At 35.5% G+C, this 25,291-nt stretch overlaps 2 protein-coding genes across 5 annotated transcripts in view; one reads left to right on the top strand and one right to left on the bottom strand.

Moving 5' to 3' along the window:
* The window catches only part of TP63 (tumor protein p63), a 219,811-nt gene that overhangs the window by 93,658 nt on the left and 100,862 nt on the right, over window positions 1–25,291 (bottom strand). The window lies entirely within an intron of this gene.
* LOC129079877 (thymosin beta-4) lies at window positions 16,002–16,633 on the top strand. Its single transcript, XM_054585120.1, has one exon. It carries the CDS (start codon window positions 16,091–16,093, stop codon window positions 16,223–16,225), a length of 135 nt encoding a protein of 44 aa, XP_054441095.1. The 5' UTR covers window positions 16,002–16,090; the 3' UTR covers window positions 16,226–16,633.

Raw genomic sequence — 25,291 nt, 5'->3', positions numbered from 1 at the left:
CCCTCTTACTACCTGTAATTAACCAAATGAGCACTGACAACAAGGCAAAAAAGAAAAAGTAATTACTTATAAATCACAGTATAATTATTTGTACCATGTATTTAAACTCTACACCTACTTCCAGTGTCAGGGTCACTTGTAGAAAGCAACTGGTGGCCTCCTTAGACCTCTGCTATATTTCAGTGGTTTAAACACTTGGGCAACCCAGGATGCTTTTAAAAACAGATTTCTGGACATGGCCCCAAACCTCCCAGATCACTCTCTCCAGGAATGTGGCCCCTATGTATATATTTTATATAGCATCGTATGCAGTCCTGAAGGAGTCAGGTTTGGGGATCCATGCTCTAGAGTAAACACCATTAGGTAGCACAACTTCCCAGAAAGTCATTACAGGATTCTTTTTTTTAATACTAGTGGGATATTGTAACTGTTCAAAGCCCGAAATCTAGGGTTCACAGTCTCAACGGTTGGTGATGTTCTCTCAAAATGTAAACAAATTTCATCTTTCACAAAGTCAGAAGATTCCCATCAGAATTTGACAGACTAAGAGTTAAATGTCATCTATCTGTTATCTCAGGCTTCAGTTCAATGTAGTCTGACTATGGTCTCTACCTAACATATCTACCAAGGTTCTGGACAAAATCTAAGACTGACATATCTTAGATATAAGATATGATATATCTGCCATGTCTGCTTTGGGCAGTTGAAGGAAAAGAGCTCTGGACTGGGGTTACAAGAGTACCTAGAAGACAAAGTCTGTTCCCAGCTCAGTCTTCGGCTAGCTCTGTGCCCTTGGGGCAGGTTACTTAACCACTCTAGACTCAGGTTCCTCATTTGTGAAATGAAGGGCAGAACTAAATGATTTCTAAAGAGCAGTACAAAGATAAGAGTCTCTGTCGTGATTTCACAGAAGTGGTTGAGAAGATTATTCACATTTCTCTTATTTTTCCTGAATATTTGCACCTTAATTTGCTCATCTCTGAACTGTGTAATTGAAACAATCGAGTTAGTTGCACAAATACTAAAATGCTTAAATGACCTAAAGGCAAAGATACAATGTTGGGAGAAAATTTCTGTTGATTGCTTTAAGATGTCCTCAAAACAACAACAACAAAATGACCTAATAATGCATTTAAATTTAAATTTCGCACATTTCCATAAAGGGGCTAATTAAAGTTTATCTGATAACATTTAATTTCAGAATTAACTTGAATACCTGATATAAATACCATATATTTACTTAAGCAGGAGGTTATTTACTGCACTTGCCACAAAACAATGCTTATCCTTGGATCTCAAAGGTTTAGTAATGTGTATTAATTTTCCTAACAACCTAGTGATGTAGGTAAGTATTATTATCCCTATTTTGCAGATAAATAAACTCGAAGAATTTAAGTGGGTTTCCCAAGTCCTCAGGAGTCAGAACAACTCTATTCACAGCTCATAACTTTCTATTCTCAGATATTTCCCTTGGATTTATCAAAGCTTCACGGCCTTAGAATTAGGTGTCAGCAACTCTCCCTGGAAGAAGATGCCACCACTATAAATGCAGTGTCTTGGCAGCAGCAGTTTTCCAAGATGAGGGGATAACACATAGGCTTTCCTGAAGTAATACAGTTAACATTTTGTTGAATGGCCTTCTTAAAAGTTATTTGTGCAAGAGCTCTTTTTATATTGAAGATATTAATGCCTTATCCTAAGTGCTAGAAGTATTTTTCTGTAAGGTTGGGTAAAGACCAATATGGTCCCTATAGACCTCTAGAAAGTAAAAGCTGGGAGCATTTTGTGCTTCTGGATCTATGTCTGCACTCAATGGTTTGGCATAGGTGTAGAGAGTAAGGAAATGCTTAGGTTTCATGAAGCCATAAAATGAAGGTAAGTATTTTAGTGGGTTCCCTCATGAAGATCTTAATTTTATTGAATTATGAGAAAAATGAAGTTATAAGAGGGTTGAGTAAATTTGGCTAGGATTGGGTAGTCATTTATTAAAGTAAACTAAGGTTTTTATAGCAGCAGCTGAGACTCTGAGAAAGAATATGCACCTGGTTCTAAACAAATCAATCCTTTTATGCTTAAGCCAAAATTGACCTGAGTAAGATTTAAAAAAAAAGAGAGAGATCCAGCACTGTCTCCACTTTCTTCCCTCCCCTTTAGAGTCCCCTCACCATCACTTTATCTTTCCTAAATAACTCTGATCGTGTTGCTCCTCAGTCTACCTCAATGCCAATGTGACAAAACCAAGTATTGCCTGGCTCAATCTGGTCCCTTAGTTTAAAATGCTTCCATTCTCTTAACCTGACAAATTAAAACATTTCCAAAATTTTAAAATGCCACCTTCATGAGTTTCCTAATTCTACAGTTGAATTTCAATCCTCTCTTCTATGAATGTATATTTAACAATAATAAAATACTATCTTCCAATGCAAAGTGGTACACTCTGTCTCCCCCACTAGGCTGTGAACTTTTGAGGTAAGAATACATGTCTCTTCAACATATTACATTTTGTGTCTAAAAGCTTGAAGAATTCAATTGAACAGTTTAATTCTATAAGAAAGAACTGGAAAATCGAACAGTAGATTCCTTACCCAAGGTGTTTGTTATGACACAGATGCCTTTCCTATAGAAATCAGTGCAGAATATCTCAAATGAAATAGGAAAGAAATGATGCTTTCAATCCAAGCACAGCACCTCAAACCTTAAATAATTATTTCTCAAAAAGGATAATTGTCAACATTATAAACCTTCATTAGCCCCAAAAGATTGAACTCTCATAAGGCATGTGTGAAAGCTAAGAAATGTGGGGACTTTCCAAGTGCTGTAGAACTCAATCAATTAGATCATTTGAATGCCAGCTACCATAAAGTTAAAGGATGACCCACAAAAGACCTGGAGTAACTTGCAAAGCTCTAAGCTTTCCCAAGTTAAGGGATTTCTTTCCCGTCCTGCTTCAAAGAGGTGAGAAAAGTAGCATTTGTAGAAACAACTGAAGGCCACTAAATTAATTCAGCTAGATTAACTGTCTCTTTAGTTCAAGGCCAAATTCCAAAGCTCTGAAAAATGAGTAAGCCTTATGGGCACAGGATAGGAGATGAGTTTTGTCCTAAATCTTACAGTTATGCTTAAGCTGTAATTTATTTTTTGTAGAGCTTTGAGTAGAAGGTAAGATGGTGGACAGGGTTTAGATTCCCTCTCTTGATATTTTTTAATGGGTCAGGTACTCTTCAAAGCACTTTGTATATCAAACGAATTGAATTATCAACAAATACACAATTTAGGTATTGCTCTTATCCCTGTGTCAGATGAAGATGAAGACACTGAGATGCAAATACTAAATTTTGAAATTGAGATTAGAACCTGTATATTTTGGCCCCCAAATGCACTTAAACACTGTGCTGTACAGTTAGATTGTGTCTTCATGTACCTCCATCAAGTATTTACCCTTCCTTCAATGTCATGTCTACAGCAGTGCTATAGCTCATTGACCAGAAATACCTCACTCTATGATTATAATAACAACACTGTCTTTAAGCACTCCCCCAAATTTAAATAGTCTGTTACTTTTGAAGGGCTCAAAAACAGCTCAGGTAGAAATAAATGTACAGAGATGTCTTCTCTGCTCATATTTTCTTTCATTTTGCATTTAAACATTCTTAGATAATAAAAAGTTATTTTCATAGACAAAACTAAAAAATAAAAAGAAAGTTACTTGTTCCTTTGTTTATGTATGTATTCTGTAAACAAAATTAGTAACATACTCAAAATAATTTTTTAAGTTATAGTACTATGAACACTTAAGTATTCCTATAATTAAAAATACTGGGTCAAAGGTTACATATTTGTCAATTGTTAGGTACAGAATTGTTACTTTCCAGAAAGACTGCATAAAATTGCACTTTTATGAGGATAAGGTCTGCATATTAAGGATTATATTTTCCAACTTTACAACTGAAAAAAATATTTTCTTATTTTAGTGTGAATCCCCTTGATTGCTAGTGAGATTTGCAGTGAGATTTGCTTACGTGTATTTCAATGTTAATTAGCCCTTTGCATCTTCTTTCAATGATCTGTTAATGTCTGCTGCCTTCCCCTAACTCTACTCCATAAGTGCAGCAGTGTTTTCCTTATTAGCAAAGTTATTAAGCCTTTGACATATTTTTCAAGTTTATTTCCTTTTAATATTATGTATATTTGAAGAACTCTGATTATTTTATTGCATAAAAATAACATCTTTAGTAATTTATTTAAGAACCTAGAGGTAATCACTATTAAAAATTTGGTATATTCTTTTCTAGGGGTACATATTCCATGCAATTGTGTATGTTTTACAAACTGTACATATGATAATATATATTAAAATACTTTTTTAAGCATGCCTATATGTGTCTGTATAAATATATGCATTTGTCTAATTTTAAAAATTAACCTGTTAATATGAGTGCATACTCAGGCAATTACATTTTTTTAAACAATGTTTTAAAACTGTCTCAGTCTTATTGACTTAATTTAGCTGTTTCCCATTAATTGAGCTTTCCATTTGCTTCTGGTTTTAACACTATAATCTTAGAGCGAAAAGTACTACACTATCAGAAGCTAAATTATTTACTTAAAAAAAGTATTTTAAAAGTCAATAGATATGACTACACTGATTTCCAGATATTATACCAGTTTATGTTTAGACCAACAATATAAAATAGAGCTTACTCTACCAAAACATCATTAGCAGCTACTATTATTAAAAAATATTTTTCAATTTTAGAGTAAAATCTCACAAAATTAATTTCCTTCTATTGCTAGTGTATATTTTAACTAGACTTTCTAACTGACCATATAGCAGTAATTAGTTTATAATAATTTTTAAATACATTTTAGTATCCTTTTATTATTTTATCCATATCTGTAGTTCTGAACATGACTACTGAATACCTTCTATAAATTCTTAATTTTTTTAAACACAAGACCTCCCAATGTTTCAATAAATAGTCTGATTAAAATGATTTTGAGTTGGTTTCCTATCTACTTCCTGCTATATGCTCTAAACTGTGGCTGCCACAGTAGGTGGTCATAGACCATGCAGTCATTTGCCAGCTTGGAGCCATGGGAAGAGCACTGGAATCCACAACAGAAACCTGGGGGCCAGTTCTCACTCCGTGATTTTGAGTTGGTCCCTTCTGTTGAATAGATGGATAATGAACAAATATTCACTCACGCTAACTGCATAACACATAACCTTTTCTTCTTGTTCTACACTGGGATATATTCCAATATAATACCAACTTTTAAATAATGTCCCCTACTGAAAACCATAGGAAAGACAACCTATCTTGCCTTGAAGTATCATGCCTGTCCCAAGAGTCATGGACTTTGGGTTAAGTTCTGGCTCTGCCATAAATGATTATATTACCTGAAAAAGGACACTTCACCTCCTTCTTGAAGTTTTCCAGTCTGTCTATTGGATTCAGTTTTGTAACATTCTTGGCATATACTGCTGTGGTCCTAGTCTTCTGGGAGTTCATGTGTGTCTATTTAACCATGGTCTGAGTTTCACTATTGATAAAGACACACAATATCCCTATCAACTTTATATCTCACATCTTTTCCTTGTGGTATTTTCTTCCTAAAGAGCTTGTGAGGCAGTTGATTTTATAAACCAGCTTATTTCTATCAACGTTTCTCTCCTTAGCATAAAATAGTAGGTTGTGCAGAGGATGTCTCATTCTTCCTGGAGGCTTTATTTTGAGGCAATGCAACTTTCTTACATAAATCCTCTTTGCCCTTTCTAGGAAAAAAAAAATCCAGGCAAAATGAAAAAAAGGTGTATTTATTCTGGAGTCCTGGATGAACTCCAGGGGAAAAAAATCACATTTTGCCTCTTTTAATTCAGATGCTCAGAGAGTGCCAATGTATTTTCTCTGTGGCAACAGGCCATGGGGAAAAAAGACCTGCCTCTGGAAACCATTTCCACTCACTCTAAGGGTAGAGTGCAGGAGACCTTGGCCCAGAAAAATAATAAAAACATCATGCACACCTATGTTTACTGCAGCATTATTTACAATGGCCAATCTATGGAAGCAGCCCAAGGACCCACCAATAGACGAGTGGATAAAAAAGCTGTTTTACTTATATGCAATGGAAAATTACTCAGCCATGAAAAAGAGAGAAATCTTATCATTTGCAATAGTATGGATGGACCTAAAGGGTACTATGCTAAATGAAAAAAAAAATACCATATGATTTCACTTATATATGGAATCTAAAGAACACTATAAACACAAAAAACAGAAATGAACTTGTGGATACAGGGAACCAACTGGTGGTTGCCAGAGGGGAAGGAGGTTAGGGAAATGGGTGAAAAAGGTGAAAGGATTAAGAAGTACAGATTGGTAGCTACAAAATAATCATGGGGATGTAAAGCATGGCATAGGAAACATAGTTAATAATTTTGTAATAGTTATGCATGGTGCCAGGTAGGTATGAGAAATACTTGGGGGAACACTTTGTAAAGTATATGATTGTCTAACCAATAGGCTGTACACCTGAAACTAATCCAAAATAATATTGAATGTAAATGGCAATTGAAAAACTAAGACATAAAATAAAAACTAATATTATTCATGATAATAAAGGTATCAAAATAAGTGGCTTCCTGGTGTCATTTTTGTCCTGAGTAGAGAAGAAAGTGAAATGCCCCTGGAATTAGAAAGTAGGGCCTACAAAGAAAGGTTTGGAGGTAAAACCTACGGATTGTTTACCAACATGGAAAACAAAGTCCAAGTTCAAGATTACATACCAGTGTTGTGGTAAGAACCCCACGAACAATTCTTGTTTTAAAATATTTGATATTTCTTATTTGATATTTGGTATTTGATAAGTACTTGGTCTTAACCAAGTACTTGTATTGAAAAAGTCCTGTTAATGGCCAAAGAGAGTGGCAGTAGCTTAGAGCTATATTAAGAGTATTAGGAAATGTGTCATGCATTGCAGCCTGAGAGCACATATATCTTATATTTCATAGTTTTGCAGCTCTGTACACCCCAGTTCCTCTATTCTCTCTGAGAGGCAAATTCTTATGTGTTCTTTAACACTCATATAACTTATTACCTTCACTTTAGTCAACATTTGAGTGTGTGCTATGTACTCAGATTCGTGCTTGCATCTCTGGATCCATTCTTGTCTTCCCTAGCCAAACAGCTGCTTTTGCCTCTAAATATTTATCAATTTCTGGGGATACCTAAATTATTAAACATCCATCTCACTACTTTTTGAATTGTGTTTCCATGAACCCCACACTAAAATGTGAGCTTGAGGGCAAGGGTGATGCCCAATTTAGTTCTGTAGTTCCTGCAGATTAGGAAGTATGCAGAATCAGCACTGAAATTCTGTTTTCCAGACGCCTATTCTGGTTTGATCCAGAAGATAATGCCTATGAAACAGGCATGGCTTTTTTACCCCCAATTCTCAGATAATGAACTCAGGTTACAGCAGAATTAAGTATTATATTCAAGTTCACACACTAACTGTGTTTAACGCTGCATGCTCTCCTGAGCCCCACAAGTTGCTCTGTCACTGAAGAGATAAGCCTCCCACGTGCACGCCCCAACAATGGCGAGTAATTCTGTCTGGAGCAAATCAATTTGTCCACATGCTCTGCAGGAGAAGTCAGAGATCCTGTGGTCACAAGTGGCTCCCAAAAGTATTCCTTCACCTTAAGTAGCTTTTTTCCCCTCTTAATGTTGATCTCCTAAGCTTTCTACTGCGACAGACCCAATAAACTAATCCAGTTCCAGCTCCCCAAGCCTGATTCACAACTTGATTAAAAAGTGGTGCAACCAAGTAGGTGTGCCTCTGTGACCCAGGTGGTTCAGCCAGATCTTCTGGCCTAAAGAGGCCGCTGGTTTGACTTTGTGGAACACACACACACACACACACACACACACACACACACACACACATTATCTGCATGGATCTTTAACTGGACTACCTGCAACAGTTAGCACAGAGAGATTTAGAAAAGACTCAAGAGTAGTGCTACTATAAAATATATAGGTAAGATCCTGCGAAAACTGAAATGTACTTCAGGGTTAAACATATGTTGCTCAAAAGTAAAGGGAAACTAAGTATTACAGCCTCCTAATAACAATGGAGAAATTGTTTCTGCAGATGGAACAAGTACAGTTGTCTTCAAATCACAGAAAGCATAAAGAATATGTGGCAAATAGTCTGAACACATTATAAATAATTTACACACACACACAAACACACACTGTGGGTCAGTTGGCCCTTACAAAAGGAAAAATAAAACTGAGAAATTAGTTGCTAAATCAGTTGCTAAGTGAATGGAATGGGTATATTACTTTCATCTTAATCAACTATGCAGTCTTCTTTAATTACTCCTTTTTATTCACTAGGTTTTGTAATTCTGACAGATTTCTGCTGGGTAAGGTGTTCAAGCTACAGTGTCAAAGGGCTGAGCTGCTGACAATATAAGTGGTATATCCTGAATCTGTAAGTATGATTATGACCAAACCATAGAACAGATGCTTCAGTCTGACCATCTCTTTAAAAGATATATTTAACTTTTTCTCCCTAAATCCTCTAATGCTTCACATTCTTACAATTTTTTATGTAGCTGCCATAATACAATCTTAGCCATGGTCTAAGCTAAAAGACTAGGTAAACTAAACCTCATGGATGACCTCCATACATCAGACCACTTTCCTTTTGATTTTCATTGATTGTTCTAGAGAAAGAGAGAGTTCAAAAATGTTTAATTGGTTCACCTCATTGGGGAAATTGTCAAATTTGAGTTTTACCTCTTCTCTCTTCCTAACTGGAAAAACTTGACAGAAAAATGAAAGCCAAGGCTAAAGTAAATAGTAGTTGATTAAAAATTAGTTGTTTTGATTATATTATAATGTTAAATCATAGATCCATTTGGGATATGTTAATGCTAGAAGGGATATTAGAGACCATCAGTTAGAAACCCTTTTATTTCTTTTCACTCACATAAATACACATTTCATTTAAATCATTGAATTTATATTTTATTGTATATGGTGTTGTGATAAGATCCAATGGCAGATAAAATTCAGCATCTGTCCTCAGACTTCCTGATCCAGTGGGGAATATATATATATATATATATATATATATATATATATATATATATAAAATTTATATTTTAAAAAACTAATACATTTATCACCAAGATGAAATATATATATAATAGTAACTAAAATAAATGCTAAATAAGTGTTAAGTTACATGTAACAGTTCTGTGGAAACATAGAAAAGTGATTGATTCCCTATGAGGATATAAGGAGCTGAGTCTGTGGTTGAGAAGGATTTTGAAAGAAGGAGAAGAGGAGGAGGAAGACATTCCTAAAATAAAACAACAACATGAGCCAAAAGAAAGACATTAAATTATGTATTCAGAAAAATTAAATGGAGTTTGGTGAGTGTGGAAGGACGTGGGAGATGGAGGAAGGAAGAGTAGGAAGATATGCTGGTATAAGACTGACTGTGGTAGAGATGAATTCTTATCTTTTTCATATTTAAGGTAACTAAACCTTTATGACTTATAATTTATGATTTAACTTCCCTGAAGATAAAGGTATGAGGTAGATTACCTCTTATCTCATATGGTTTCATTTTCCAACTTTTTGGATTAAAAAAAAGGACATCTTCATGTGAATTGAAAGAATATAACCAACAATGCAAAGATGCAAGGAAAATATGACCAGCAACATTGAAAGGAAAAGAAATCAACAGAGACAAGAGAGAAGGGGGGGGGCAGGGAAGGGGAGGGAAGGGGAAAGTCAAGGAACATATAGCAAGGACTCATGGACAAAACCAAAGGGGAAGAGCTGAGGGAGGGAAGGTGGGAGGGGGCAAGGGAAAGAGGTGCGGGGGAGGCAGAGACAAATGTATTTAAAAAGTAAATAAAAAAAAAAGAAAAGAAAGAAAGAATATCAACAATGCCCCAGAATTCAAAGAAATGTCTTCTGCCATTGCTATCACCAAAGATCAACATCAACTGCTCTTCTCTGTCTCATCTTCCCCAGAGAAGCATGCCTTCCAAGTCCACCCAAGTGTCACAACAGCGTTTGCCCTCTGACCTTCAGCAAATAATGCACAGAATGTCTTTTTAAACTGCTGGATGCTAAATCCTTGGGTTTTTTTTTGTTTTGTTTTGTTTTGTTTTTAAGGACTTAACCTACAAGAGTAATTAGAAAGTTCAATGCTCTGTACACCTGGAGCTGACATTTACATTTAGAACCACAGCCTTGGAAGAATCTAACCCAGCAGGGGCTGGCCTCTGTTCTCAGGATAATTTAGGAATTCAAAGACAAAGTTTCATTTCTTCGTCATTACACTTCTATGAAGGCTATGAGACTATGGGTCTCAGTAGTTGGTAAACAATTAAACATTGGCTCATAAATACTTTTTTTCCATTATTTCCTAGGACTGTAAGTGGACACACCCATAACAATAGTGTCATTTTCTCTTCTTGTGCCCCAGCAAGAACAGCAGGGAAAGAAGACAGGGCTCTGTCACCTTTTTTGAGTAAAAAACTTGGTATTGCAAAGAAAAATGATGGAAGAGAATACCTGGCTTATAGTGATGATAACATACAAGCAGTAACTCTAAACACTGGTAAAAGTAGAACTGAAGAATATTACATCACTAAGAAACTTTAGAAATCATATAACCAAACACTTTTATTTTAAAGACAGATGATATACAGTCCAAAAGAGAAAAATAACTGTCCCGATGCTTTTCAACTATTTTATGAATGTGAAATGGCTTTCCTCATTCTTAGTATTACATCCCTATTTGAAATAATTGCACTACCCACTGCTTTAATTAAGAGAAATGTACATTTGCATTCATCACCATGGCTTGTTTTCCAAGGGTCCCAGAACTGCATCTCATGAGCCAGCTCTAGTTCTGCTTTGAAATCCATTAAATTTTGGTTGCTAGAACAGGTTTTCTAATAAACACATTAAGATACTAGTAAATGCTACATTCTATTTTTCTCTGGTGGAAATATTTTTAATTCTAAATTTAGGCATTCTAAATGGTAAAAGAAATATGTGAGTTAAATGAGAAAGGGAAAGATTGATATTAGTAAAAAATGATGACAAGGTGCCTTAGCCATTCAAAGAAGTGTAATGGGTACAAGTACATTGCAAGATACCTCACAAAAGCCTGGAAGCAAAGAGAATACCTAAGCAAATAGCACAACAAGACTAAGTGGACACAGAGAGGAAAAAGTGACATTAGGATCTAGGTAGTTGTGTAGAAGGTAGTTCTTACCTTACACTGAAAGAATAGAACTTAGAATCTAGCAAGAGGAAGAGCACCCTCTAGATTCGGGGATTAAAAAAAAAAAAAAGACTGACTTGGGGGAGAGTGATTTCAGAGTCTTAAAAAACTTATTAAGTTAAATCAACTGGACACAGTTGATGGCAAATGACTTATTTACATGTAGTTTTTAACTCAGTTTCTTTTCTCTAGGGTGTAGACTTGTACCCAGTTCAGCCAATTGAGTACCTGGGTCTTGAGGATATATATGTCTGATGACGGGATACGCTAACGTTTTGTACAACACTTTATAATAACAGACTGACGTGCTATATCTGATGCTAGACTTGAAAGCACTTTGAACTCCGCTTGGAGAGCAGTGGCTTCAAGTTAAAAGGTCTGCCTTCAAGTCTTGGTTCTAACAGTTGCTAAATCTGTGGGGTGGAGGAAAACCTAAAGCAGCGTTTTCACTTTTACTAAATGGGGATACCATGAAATACATCACCTCATATTCAAGGTAACTGAGGATTGTCAAATGAGATTAAGTGTTTTATAAACTCTGAAGTGGAAGGTAAAAATAGAGGAGATTAGAATAACGAATAATATATTGAGATTGCCAAAAGCGGAGATCTATGCAGTCTCTGTGTGTTCTCCTTCTCAGAGCCCTTCCCCCCAAACACACACACAGACATACAGGTAATTTCTTTCTCCCATGATCTCAACTAGCGAACCATCAGCTCACAAAAGAATTTGGCCACATTGAAAGATGGCTGCAGAGGCACAGTTAAGTACACACAGTTCTTTTTTATCTTCTGCCAAGTATGAAATGTGTTTTAAAGGAAATGCTGTTTGTTAAAAGAAAGCAAATTTGTCTTTAGACAAACCATAAAACCTGAAACATCTAGCCATGAATCAGTGGTGTTTTTTTCTTCTTTGTATTTTACATATCCAGTGATATTTTATGATCTTCAGGGGACACAGATTGGGTAAATCTGTTTTCTCTTTCCCTACTAAGGTTATGCCGGTTGCTTACACATTATAATTATGGAACTAAAGGCCAGACTGCTTGGGTGGTTAGATCTGATGACCTTTAAGATCTCTCCTAAAATTAACATTTCTTTAATTAAAGAAAAACAAGCAAACAAAAATTACACATGGCCCCAATCTCATACACACAATATAAAGTAACAACAACAACAACAACAACAACAAAGGCAGAGATGGAAAGGATGATTCAACAATATTTTTAATGTCACTTAGTATTTATACTTGGTGGTTAAATGTCTAGAAAATTATTCTAGTCTTTTTAAAATAAGGAGCAGAGTTACCTACAGAAACATGTGGCAGTCAGCATTGTTCTCTAACTCTCCTAGGAACTGGCTTCTGAACTTTGAGTCATGGTCTGCTAAAAGGAAACAATTTTGGCTTGGCAACTTAGCCTCTCTGTCTGACTTAACAAGATGTGTACAAAATTAATGAAGGTATACTCCAGGAGATGTCTAACTGGGTCTATCAACCTTATTAGACATAGTTCCCCTTCACAATAGTTCCTTGGAGCCATAATGGCCTGAAGCTGTCTGAAGGATTTACTGTCTAAGGACTTTGACCTAAAATAAGATTTACAAGGGAAATTTTTGAGGTGGAAAATAAATGCAAGAATGAGAATTACTCAGAGGGAGTCAGTGAGACTCACATGATCAGAAGGGATTTAAAAATATAGTAAATGCCTTCGTTCATATGGGACGAGTCTTTTTATATATTTTTTCAAATCCAAGTATTATAGGGGAAGTGCTCAGAAAATGTTGCATCAAGATCAAGATAACTTTTAGAGTGATTGCTTCATATCCTGGTGGTTTAACTTGCAAGAGAAAGGAAATAAAAATCTTTATCACTGGTTTTTCTTTGGGAATATTTTCACTGATTTATTGATTGTGGAAGAGGCCACTGAGTAAAAGTGGGGACCTCATTCCCTCTTTACACTGAGGGGCCTTGATGTTTTTGAGGATACAGCTGCCTTCAGATGCTCAGATAAAAGACACAAGTGAAAAGTAGTAGTATTACGTACTTATTACCCCACTTATCTGCTTATTTCTTCCTTGAAGTCCTACTTCTGTAGCAGTATCAATCACTTCTCTGGCAGCTTGTCTGACTACAAAGAGAGGATCTGATCCCTTGCTTAGCCCTCCAGAAGCCGCAGACTCGTGCAAGGCTAATTCATTATACCACCAAGGCTGCAGGCCAAGGTTGTCTGGGGGCTGAGGGTGGCATGCTCTTAGAGCACAATTCTTGAAAATGAAACAGAAATTCAATCTACCTTTCCATCAAACACGATAGTCCAGGTACTACACTTGGCATTGAATAAGCACCAAACGCATTCAAGGAAAAGTCTTGATCCTTTCTCGAAGTAAATAAGAGCTGTGTTAAGAAAAATGACAATGTGAGAGCAACTATTTAACATTAGCCAAAGAAAAGTTTGGTAGTCTCAAGTTGGTACATATTAATTGATGAAATATAGTTAGTTTCAAGAGATATTATATATAATATATGTAATTTTTTTTTTGAAGGAAGCATCACAGTATAGTAGATACCACCAGAAAACCTGGATTCTAGGCTGGCTCTTTGACCAGGTTGCTGGGTAACTTAGGGCTTGTCACTTCACTACTCTGAGCTTCAGTTTCCATACTGGTTTAAAAAAAAAAAAAAAAAAAAAGCAAAAGCATTTGCTACTAAATGATTTCTAAAGTCAGTTCCAAGCACTGACATTCTAATTGAAGGAGTACAGTGTTAAGTTATGAATCTAAAAGGCTTGCTTCCCATTAAATTCAAAATAGACATTCTGCTTGGAAAGAAAGACATAAAAGTTTAGGCCAAGGACAAGAAACAAATTTGTAGACTATGTCTGTAAGAACTCCTAGATTCATTATTAAGATTTGTTTATTTAACTGTCTTCATTAGCTGCTCTTAGTACATCAAAGGAGTATTTCTAAACCTTTACAATTAGCCATGCAAACAAAAGTACAATTTATCATTTTTCCATGCTCAACAAACAAGTTTTCTAATACCCTATTAAATCCTACTGAGGAATACCCCAACTAAAACCATTAGTTTGGCCATACAAATATTAAACAGGGTCTTGTACAGAAAAAGGTTTCAATGGATTTTAAGAAGTGAATCAATCAACAAATTTGCTGAATGTTGATGAGAAATGACCTATTGATCAACATCAACATTAACTGACACTACCCAGACATTTTCTGCTTTAGTTGAATGAGAGCCAAGATCACACTCTCTGATAACCAATCAACCAAACCTTTATTTAATCCTAAGTACTATTGATACTACTAAATGTGCCCAACAATTCAACTCAGGAGGTCTAAATAGAGTTTGTAGTAGCATTAAAAAGAAGACAATCATGAGTAATTAGAGAAAGTAAGAGTTTCTTCTCGGCCAGTCAGGTAAGCAATGCTGAAAATACCTTTCATGGTGGCTTTATTAACAATGTCACATGCAGGTAGCAGAGGCAACAATGTTAAAGAATATGTAGCTTTGAGATACTATCATTTAAACTTGGAAATCCAGAACAAGAGCCATATTTTCAATTGTTTAGCAGTCTAACACATTATGGGTGCCTTTCATTTAGTCATACTTACTAACTTGTACACTAATGAAGTTAAATGACTTTTAATAATATTTAATTACACTAAAACCTAAAGAGTTAATATACTTAGAATGGCATGAAATAGACATAGCATGTGGTTGTGAAGATCAAGGATGATAATGGATATGAAATAACTATTTAAATTGCAGAAGGTTATTCAAACATAAGATATTTATTTGTTTGTTTTTGATGAATAGGTACCATTTTCAAAATCCACACTGCAATTAACTTTGATTCATTCAAATGAAAGCCTCTGACATAGAACATGATTTATACACTGAAAGTGACTAATTTCAAGAGAAAACTTGCAACATTAAATGTTTTTTCCTGTCTAAAAATCTTTAGAGAGTACTTGGATTAGCCTCTTCAAATTTGCATAAACTCAGAAAAAAATGTTCTTCAAAGATAAAAAGAACAGCCTTCTAGGCACAATCCCTTTTGATAATTCCCTAGATGCCCAAAATTCTGTTGCTTAATTCTAATGCAAATTGCTTAATAGATATCAAAGAAGCATTTTAAGTGAATATTTACACATTCCAGATGAACAAAAAATTGATAGGTACCATACGGAAATAGCAAAAAATCCAATAATGATGGGCAAGAGATTGTTGGAGGGATTGTGTCTAGTTTTAAAAACTGCTACCAAGAAAATGGCAAAATAGAACAGACCTGATTTTATTTAATTTTTTAAACATTTAGCGCTTAACCTTTATTTTATTTTGAATCATAGGCAACATTGATTAATTTTCAGTCATATTAGTAATATTTTCTTCTTTTGGGTCATAGTCTTCTGTATTCTAATTAGGTACCAGACATGGCATTATGGGGGAAAAAAAGAATGGAGCTATTTATGTTTCCTCTGTGGATTAGATGAAGATTGAATTTTGTTGTTTTTCAGAGAAAAATACTGGGGAAAAGATTTGTCTCCATTAGTATTGGACTTATAAATGATTTTAATCAGCTCTTTTAAGTCCACAGTTTTCGCTCTGAAAATAAGTTGATAGGGTTTTAAAACTTTCTGCTCAAAAGTTACACAAAATAAAAATTAATTTATATAGATTCGGCGGCGGTCACTGAGCGGATCGGACTTCTCTCCTTTGTGCGCCTGTCTCCGCTTCCTCAGCAACCATGTCTGATAAACCCGATATGGCCGAGATTGAGAAATTCGATAAGTCGAAATTGAAGAAGACAGAAACGCAAGAGAAAAATCCACTGCCTTCCAAAGAAACGATTGAACAGGAGAAGCAAGCAGGCGAATCGTAATGAGGCCCGCACCGCCAATATGCACTGTACATTCCACAAGCATTGCCTTCTTATTTTACTTCTTTTAGCTGTTTAAGTTTGTAAGATGCAAAGAGGTTGGATCAGTTTAAATGACTGTGCTGCCCCTTTTCACATCAGAACTACTGACAATGAAGGCCGCACCTGCCTCTCCCATCTGCCTCTCTGGCTGGCAGGGAAGGAAAACAACTTGCATGTTGGTGAAGGAAGAAGCTGGGTGGGACAACAGTGAAATCTAGAGTAAAAACCAAGCTGGTCCAGGGTGTCCTGCAGGCTGTAAAATGCAATTTAATCAGAGTGCCATTTTTTTTTTTTGTTAAAATGATTTTAATTATTGGAATGCACAATTTTTTTAATATGCAAATAAAAAGTTTTAAAACCTGAAAAAAATTAATTTACATAATAAACTTCAAATAGTGTTAGTAAGGAAATTTTATCTTTAAAACCTGCTAGATGAAGGAAGAAGTCATTTCAGATAAAATAGTATCAAGAAAAAAAGTAAAAAGCGTATGTTAAGGAAATATTGGCTGGAGCCAAGGGTAGGCTGGGAACCGATATGGGTGGAAGGGGGCCTGAAGCTGCAAAATAATTAGTAGCCATATGACTAAGATTATTTCTTTTTTCCAATTATAGTTAACATTCAGTATTATAATAGTTTCAAGTGTACAGCACAGTGATCAGAGTGATCAAACATTTATACAACTTACAGTGATCCCCCAATAAGTTAAGCATCCATTTATCCCCATAAAGTTATTATAATATTATTGACTATATACCCTATGCTGTACTTTACACCTGTGACTATTTTGTAACTGCCATTTATACTTCTTAACCCCATTACCCTTTTCAGCCAGTCCTCCAAACCCCTCCTATCTGGTAACCATCAGTTTGTTCTCTTTATCAATGAGTCAGTTTCTGTTTCATTTATTATTTTTTAGATTCCACCTATAAGTGAAATCATATGGTTTTTGCCTTTCTTTGTCTGATTTATTTCACTTAGTATAATACCCTCTAGCTCCATTCACAGTCACAAATGGTAAGATTTCATTCTTTTTCATGGGTGAGTAATATTTCATTGCACCTTCTTTACTTAATGACCTGTTGATGGACATGGATTGCTTCCACAGCTTAGCTATTGAAAACAATGCTGCAATGAACATAGGGATAAATATATCTTTTTTAAATGAGTGTTTTGGATTTTTTGCATAAATACCCAGGAGTGGAATTGCTGGGTCATAAGGCAGTTCTATTCAATTTTTTGAGGAAACTTCATACTGTTTTCCATAGTGGCTGTATCAATTTGCAATCCTACCAACAGTTCATGGGGGTTTGCTTTTTTCCACATTCTTGCCAACACTTGTTGTTTGTCGATTTATTGACGATAGCCATTCTAAAAAGTGTAAGGTGATATCTCATTGTGTTTTTAACTTGCATGTCTCTGATAATTAATGACATAGAGCATTTTTTCATATATCTATTGACCATCTATATGTCTTCTTTGGAGAAGTGTCTATTCAGGTCTTCGGCCTATTTTTAATTGGATCGTGTGTGTGTGTGTGTGTTAGTTTTATGGGTTCTTTATATATTTTGGATATTAACCCCTTATCAGGTGTATCATTGATGAATATCTTCAGCCATTCAGTAGGTTGTCTTATCATCCATTTTGTTGATAGTTTCCTTTGCTGTGCAAGAACTTTTTAGTTTGATGTAGTGCCATTTATTTATTTTTTCCTTTTGTTTCCCTTGCCCAAGGAGCTGTATCCAAAAAAAAAAAAAAAAATTACTAAAAGCAATGTCAAAAGTTTACTACCTGTGTTGTCTTCTAGGAGTTTTATGGTTTGGTGGTCTTACATTTAAGTCTTTTATCTATTTTGAGTTTATTCATGCATATGTTGTAAGAAAATGGTCTAGTTCCATTTTTTTGCATGTATATCTCCAATTTTCCCAACACCATTTTGCAAAGAGATGGACTTTACCCCATTGTATATTCTTGCCTCTTTTGTTATAGATTAACTGACCATATAGGCATTGAGTTTATTTCTGGGCTTTCTATTCGATGTGTGTTTTGATTACTATAATCTCATGGTATAGTTTGATGTAAGGTAGCATTATGCCTCCAACTTTAGAACTGATCTGTTGCAGACAAGGTCAGGTGTGTTCAGGGTGGTATGGCCATAGACAAGAACTGATCCCATTTGTAAATTAACAGGCTATTAAGGACTTACTAGGTAGTGTCCTTTGGGTTCTGCGGGATACTCTAAAAACTCCAATTGCACCACTTCTTTCAGGAGCCCACTGTACCTCCAAACCATTTAAAATACATTTGCTGAGCACTGACGTCAAGCTTTGTAATGTGTTTTACAGAAAGGAAGTATGATTCCTGTTTTTGTGGAGCTTTGAGCCTGGTGAACAATCTGTTGTAGTTTATAAATCAGTTTGAGACTCATTATTGGATACAATCAATGCTGACAGATTTTTAGCCTTTAAAAAAATGAACCAAAAACGTATTCAGCACTACCACATTTGGTGTATAAAGTGAGTGATCAAATTGGATAAGATCATTCTAATTCAGAAAAATATCAGTATTAAAATAAGGACACATTTCCTTATGCTCCTGTTAAGCTTTCACTAAATATGAGTGACAAAATGAAGGGCCAGCAGCAACTGAATTGCCCAAGGTGGTCACTTTAAAAGACAGCATGTTTGAATGTCTAAAATGGGTTTAATAATTTAAAAAGTTTTATTTCTCTTTTGATGCATCCCTGACAGGGCACATTAATCATCTCTATACTATTTATTATAATCCAATTTTTACACAGAGACCATATTATTTTATCTATTTGATTAATTCTACCAAGTTATTATGCTTCTAATGAATGTAGCTAAGTGGAAGAATATCAAGGAAGGATCAAACATAGCCTCTGTCAGGGGTGTTCAAACTTTTGGCATCTCTGGGCCACAATGGAAGAAGAGTTGTCTTGGGCTACACATTAAATACATTGTGACACATAATCACAAAACATCTCAAAATGTTTTAAGTAAATTAGTGATTTTGTGTTGGGCCACGTTCACAGCCACCCTGAGCCACACATGGCTAGGGGGCCACAAGTTAGACATCCCTGCTACATCCACTGGGCATAAAATCTCTAACCCAAATAGATAATAAACCTTATTTGTCAGATATAAATCACAACACACACACACACACACACACCACCCCCCCACAGAGGTAGCGACATCCATAACATTCCTAAAGAGACTGACTAGAGATAACATTTAAGAAAATGAAATTTTACTTTTTTTACACACAAATTTTTACTCTAGCATTTAACTTGATCATTGCATAGAATCAAAGTGTTGAAAGCTGAAAAAAATTATAGTACCTTTAAAATTAAACATTTCAAAAAAACACACATGAACAGTGTCAGAAAACAGCAATAGCAAACCTTCATTAAACACTTTTTAAGAGAAGGCATGATTCTTAAGGCTTTATTTACATGGTGTGATTTAATATTCATATTAGCCTATCAGGAAGTTACCATTATAATCCACATTTTACAGGTGAAGGAAGAAACACAAGAAGTTGAAGTAACTTGCCCTGTGTCATGTCACTAGTTAAATGATAGACATGGGCTTTGAACAGGGTTGTGCAGCCAAGTTAACTTGCTTTTGTGCTGACAATGGAATGAAACTTCTCCAGCCATCTTTGTGCCCATACCAGTACTTCTTATAAAAACGTCATCATTGACTAGAAAGTTGTACATCTGTGCTTTTTTTCAGGCCTGCATTTTATCCATTATATGCATTTGATCTATACATGAACTCCCACTCTGGCATCCATACGCCACTGCCAAAAATTTCAGTACATGTCCTTGTCACAATCTAGTGTTGTCAACTATTCAGCAAGTCAACCCTTACTGCACAGTAGGTGCTATTATATTATAGGGAGTTTTAATGCATATGGTACGTTTGGGATTTGGGGGTCAGAATTATTTTGTGTTTTATGATAATGAATAAAAGCAATTGTTTGATAGAACTTCAAAAAATTTTTACTGTTGTTCTTTCAGGATTTTGGAGCAGTTTGGTAGGCAATTATCTAGAGGTTGCAAAGAAAGTGTTAAAAAAATAACTTGCAACTACTTGTAATCTTTGTGATTCAACATTAAAAAATAAACGGATTACACGATAATTAAAATAACACCAAAATAAAATAAGAATTGGATCGTGAGCCTGGTAAAATGGTGAAACTTTTACAAAACCACCTCTTGCTTTGTGTTTATTTAAAACAACCCATTGTGTTTCATGACTGATCTAATAAAAAGTAATATTTTAAAAAGTCAACATTTATGGAGATATGCTATTGGGATAATATTTACTATCTCATTTAGTTTTTATAATAATCATATTAATCCCATTTTATAAAAGAAAAAAAAACCCTAAGGCTGAGTGAGGGTTAGTTATTTTATATACCCACAGTATTAGAACACGGCACCCAAAGTTCTGAGCCCTTGAAATAAATTTATAATAAAGTACTACTTGATTTGCTTTATGTGTTGGCATACTATGAGAGATTTCACTCTCATGGGCTGTTCTAGGAAACCCTTGATACCTAAGTCTAAAGACAAAATATCTAGATTTGAATATCAGTTGTCTAGATTATTTTGTAAGTGAGGAAACTGAAACTAAAAAGGGTTTGTGACACATGGAGAACAGTTGGCTAAATGGTATAGAATTCATGACCAGCAATTAGGTTCCCAAACTTCTAAGTTAGGAACCTCCTCTCTGTAAACAGTCTATTTGCATATAGACTGTACAGTCTATAGAGATGTTTGCACTGATTTTCTTTTTGTAATTCAGTCATAAGGTAACAGCTTATTTTATTGCCTATCAGACAATTTAGTTCTCTGGACTCTACATGGTAAAAATTAAGATTCATGGATTTCCAACCATGGGCTACTTTTTTGCTGAACTCCTTTGTAGACAAATAAGGTCAGTTTCATCATATTGCTATAGAAGAAGAATTAGAAATTAAAACCACACTTCAAATTTGCCAAACCTTAAATGATTCTGGGAATTTCTTCAAAAACAAAAAAACAGCAAATAGAACCTATTTTGCTCCTCACCATTTACACTTTCACTAAATAAAACAAGAAATTTAAACTCTACAACACTCAGTATTTCATGTTCAGTGCACGAATTCAGACATTGGCTCTTTTAGCCTTTTTGTTTTCCTCACTGGATTCAAAGTACAAATTATCCCTATTTAGTTAGGAATGGTACACAGTCAGAATAAAAAAATCCTACGTGAATCATTACCACTCACGGTTTTTGGTAGGACTAGATGGGTAACTAGGTCAGAAAGAAAAAGAAAAAGAAAAACCTCACAGATACCTCACTTATTATCTGAGACACGATTCTACAATGAAGCAAAGTTTTGAAGTACATTATTCCATAATTATTACATTTCACTCCTAGATTAAGACCTTTTCATATGTTTGTACGAAGGAAAGACTTGTTACAGACAAGATTTGTGTCAGTCTGTAGTTTACATCTTTTGCTTCACATTTTATTATTTGTTAATTTCAAAGTGCCAGCCAAGACATCATACACATAATATTTTCATACAATCACCCCTAGGCTGTGGGATAAGGGATCAAGGAGGTGTACGTGTGATAAGCAGGAAAGATTACATCAAGAGAGTTTAATTCCTGTCACCCCAAAGAACAAATGCAACCAAGAAAAAAGCCTTCTCTTTAAAAGGAGCAAGGCAACTGTTGTCCTAATTGCTTTTTTTGTTGTTGTTATTTCAAGGTGGGGTAGGTAAGTTTGCCTGTGCATTTTTTTTAAACAAAGAAAAGATTTTGTGTGCAACATTTAGCAATGTTTTTTTAAGGTGACTTATGCTTTTAGAGAGGTTCATTTTCAGAAGAAATCTGAATGAGGAGACAGTCTGTAGAAAGACATTCCAATGAACTGGTTAGGCAAGTAGTTGTTTGGAAGGAACAGCGCCTCCGGGACTTGGGAAGAAGATAGAGAGGTAGCGCATTAGAGGAGGGAGTGGGAGAGTAACAGAAGGAGTTAGTTACTTCTCCTTTCACCAGCTCCAGACAGTATTCATATTTATGACTAATCTTTATGAGTGTAATCCCTCACCGCCCACCTCGCCTCCACAAAAAGCACTGATTAGGAAGCATTCATTTTCTCAGATATAAAAACGTTGCTTGTGTGTTCTAATTTTTGCAAATCTCTCCAGCCCACTTGCCCCAGAGAATAGAGAGAAAAGAAAGATAGTCACAAACTCTTTAGATTCCATGCCACATAGCTTATTATTTAGAACAGGTTTTATTATACGTTTCAAACAGCACACATGGGTGTATATGTACTTTCACTAATGGTTCTGGAAAATGTGTGTCTGGTTCATGTTCCCTCAAAGCCACGCTAAGACACAAGAGGAGTCCTGGCAAGACTCGCTTCAGAAGACAGGGGTTGGTGATTTATCTATCACAGAGGGTGAGACAATTGAGTGATCACCTAGTCCAATTTCATGTTTTTGCACATAAAGAAACTAGGGCCCAGTGGGGAAGTTATTTTCCATAAACGGAAAGCCAATTAGTGACAGAAGCATGAGGACTAGAGGCCAAGGTTCCTGACTCCCAGGTCAGAGTTTTTTTTTCCACTAAATTTCACAACTACCAAAGTTTGACTGCCTTTCAAAATTCAAGGGATAGAAAAGGTATAAAACTTAAAACCCTACATTTCCTTCCTAGGCCAAAAGACCTCTTAAGAACTCAATTTTACATGTGGTGTTAAAATACCCTCGTTAAATGGGAAGTAGGCTCTATTTATATAATTCGGTAGCAGAGAGGGTCTGTGCCAATTCCCTGCACCTAAGGCAGCCAAATGTCACTAAATCCATGATGCTCCACGGAAGCTCAGTTTATGGAAAAATCATCTTGATATCCAACTCAGACTTCTAAAAGACAGGGCTCTTTTTAAAAGCCATATTTTATAAGGCCATGTACTTCTGATTTGAAAGAGAAGAATTAGTAACCTCTATTGAAAGAAAGCATACTTACTTTCAAGACAAATCATGTGGATTTTACTTCTAACTTAGTTTCTGATTCACTATTCTGTGCCACAGAGGGACAAAGTTAAGATGTTAAAATACTTGCTCTCTTTCTACCTCTTTAAGAGGGTGTGGTGAGAAATAGCTTGAATAATATCCATTAAGAGCTCTTAGCTTCTTGGAAGGATGATAAGTAAACACAGGGAAGTAAGAACAATTTTTCTTAATCTATAGGTAAATTATATGTCTTTCCTAAACACAAAGAATAACTTTGCTAGACAAAAGAGATAAAAATTAAACTCAAATCACTGCAGACAATCTACTACTGCTGATAGGCACTCCATTCCACTAACCCATATCAACAAAGTGAAAGGCACAAACGGCACAAACTGAGTCACACGTACACACTTTGAATTTTACCTTTTACCAAATGAACAATCTTATAATCTCTCTAACCAGAAATAATCAATCCAACTACTGATTGTATCAGCCTTGTTTTATAGCAACATTTTGGCATTTTATCAATATGATCCTTATTGTCTAGTTAGTGAGATTTGCACCTTTATCCCACATTAGATTATAAAGTAAAGGGACTCTCTCATTTTCATCTCTGGTCCTACTCCAAGAACTGGCACTTAGTATATTCTGAATAAATGTTGAAGGAGTAAAAGGAGACAATGAACACATCCCATAATCCACCACAGAGACTTAAACACAATCTCAACACACCACTTCCTCTGGCAATAAGCACATGATGAGGCAGAGTTGAGATCACATGCACTGCAGGCACCTCCATACCTCCAGCCACCCATCCTCTAGTTACCCACATTCTCTGTCCTACAATCCGTTCAGCAAGGCCATCAGGTTAGGATGTCTTGCAATTTCCCTTGAACTGACTCCAACTCAATGATTTGTCTGTTCCCATACTCTTCCTTTTGCCTGTTGGGTTCAAGCTAAACCAAATCGACCCTCCTCCCATTACACAGTTAACCAGATTCATGACTACACTTAAGTTAAAGAGTCTCAATTTGATAGCCGTAAAAGAGAGAGTGTGTGTGAGAGTGTGTATTTTGTTGTTCTGGGGTCCAGTTAATTAAAACATAATAATTGCATTCCTAGGTGAGACAAATATTCTCGTTTTCTCTTAGGATCAGCATTTCTCTTCTCTTTTCAGTGACTGCCTCACACATTTAAGCCTGTTCCCGAACTCACATAAATGATCCTCTCTGCCTAAAATAACTTCTCTTTCTTTGCCTTCATATAGCCAATGTATTTCCTGAGCTTTCAAATAGAAATGTTCATCAGAATTCCTGCTTAGGTTTATCTATACCCTCCTCTGGTGCTAACCACTTTCTAACTCGATGAGCGTAGTTTGTACATGTCTACATACAAATTAGGTGGTCTTTCGAAGCAGAATGTGCTCTTTGTTTCTTCATATATTATCCAAATTCTCTCAAGTAAAGCAAGCATTAAGTGTTTGTTAGATGCAGGACTACTGAGTTGTTTAATGCCTAAGAAGTATCACTTCCATAGAGTATGATGTGACTACTCTCTCTGAAGTTATATAGCCCAGCAGTCACTGCTGATGACTGAACTCTGGTCTGTTGCTCATGATGGGTACCCATGTATTTTCTATTTATCCCTCAGCACTAAGCATCAACTATTTCCTTGGTATGATTATTTAGACAATTTATAATCTAGTTCATTGGCCTTATATCTGTCTACCCCCTACCCCAACCAACTCTCACTTATAAAGACTGGCTCAGCTATTGTATCAAAACTTTGTGTCCCTAGCAGAGTATCTTCAACTTAGAAAATCATCAGTAAATACTTGTTGAACTGAAAAGAATATAAATTTGAAATTTAAGCATTTTGCCAGGAAACAGATCCTTATGAATCATCTCTACAATTAAACAAATATAGATATGAGAACTTCTTTAACAGTATCTTACTGATAGAGACACATGTAGCCAAGCTATCTC

The sequence above is a fragment of the Pteronotus mesoamericanus genome, unplaced genomic scaffold, assembly GCF_021234165.1.
Source record: "Pteronotus mesoamericanus isolate MK-2021 breed Mesoamerican mustached bat unplaced genomic scaffold, CSHL_Meso_final contig_82, whole genome shotgun sequence".
In the NCBI taxonomy this organism is placed as follows: Eukaryota; Metazoa; Chordata; class Mammalia; order Chiroptera; family Mormoopidae; genus Pteronotus; species Pteronotus mesoamericanus.
Note: the sequence above shows the minus strand (reverse complement) of the source record. Positions and strands in the feature narration are given on the sequence as shown.

Coding starts and splice junctions, on each gene's coding strand:
- LOC129079877 (XM_054585120.1), top strand. CDS start 16,091: ATGTCTGATAAACCCGATATGGCCGAGATTGAGAAATTCGATAAGTCG.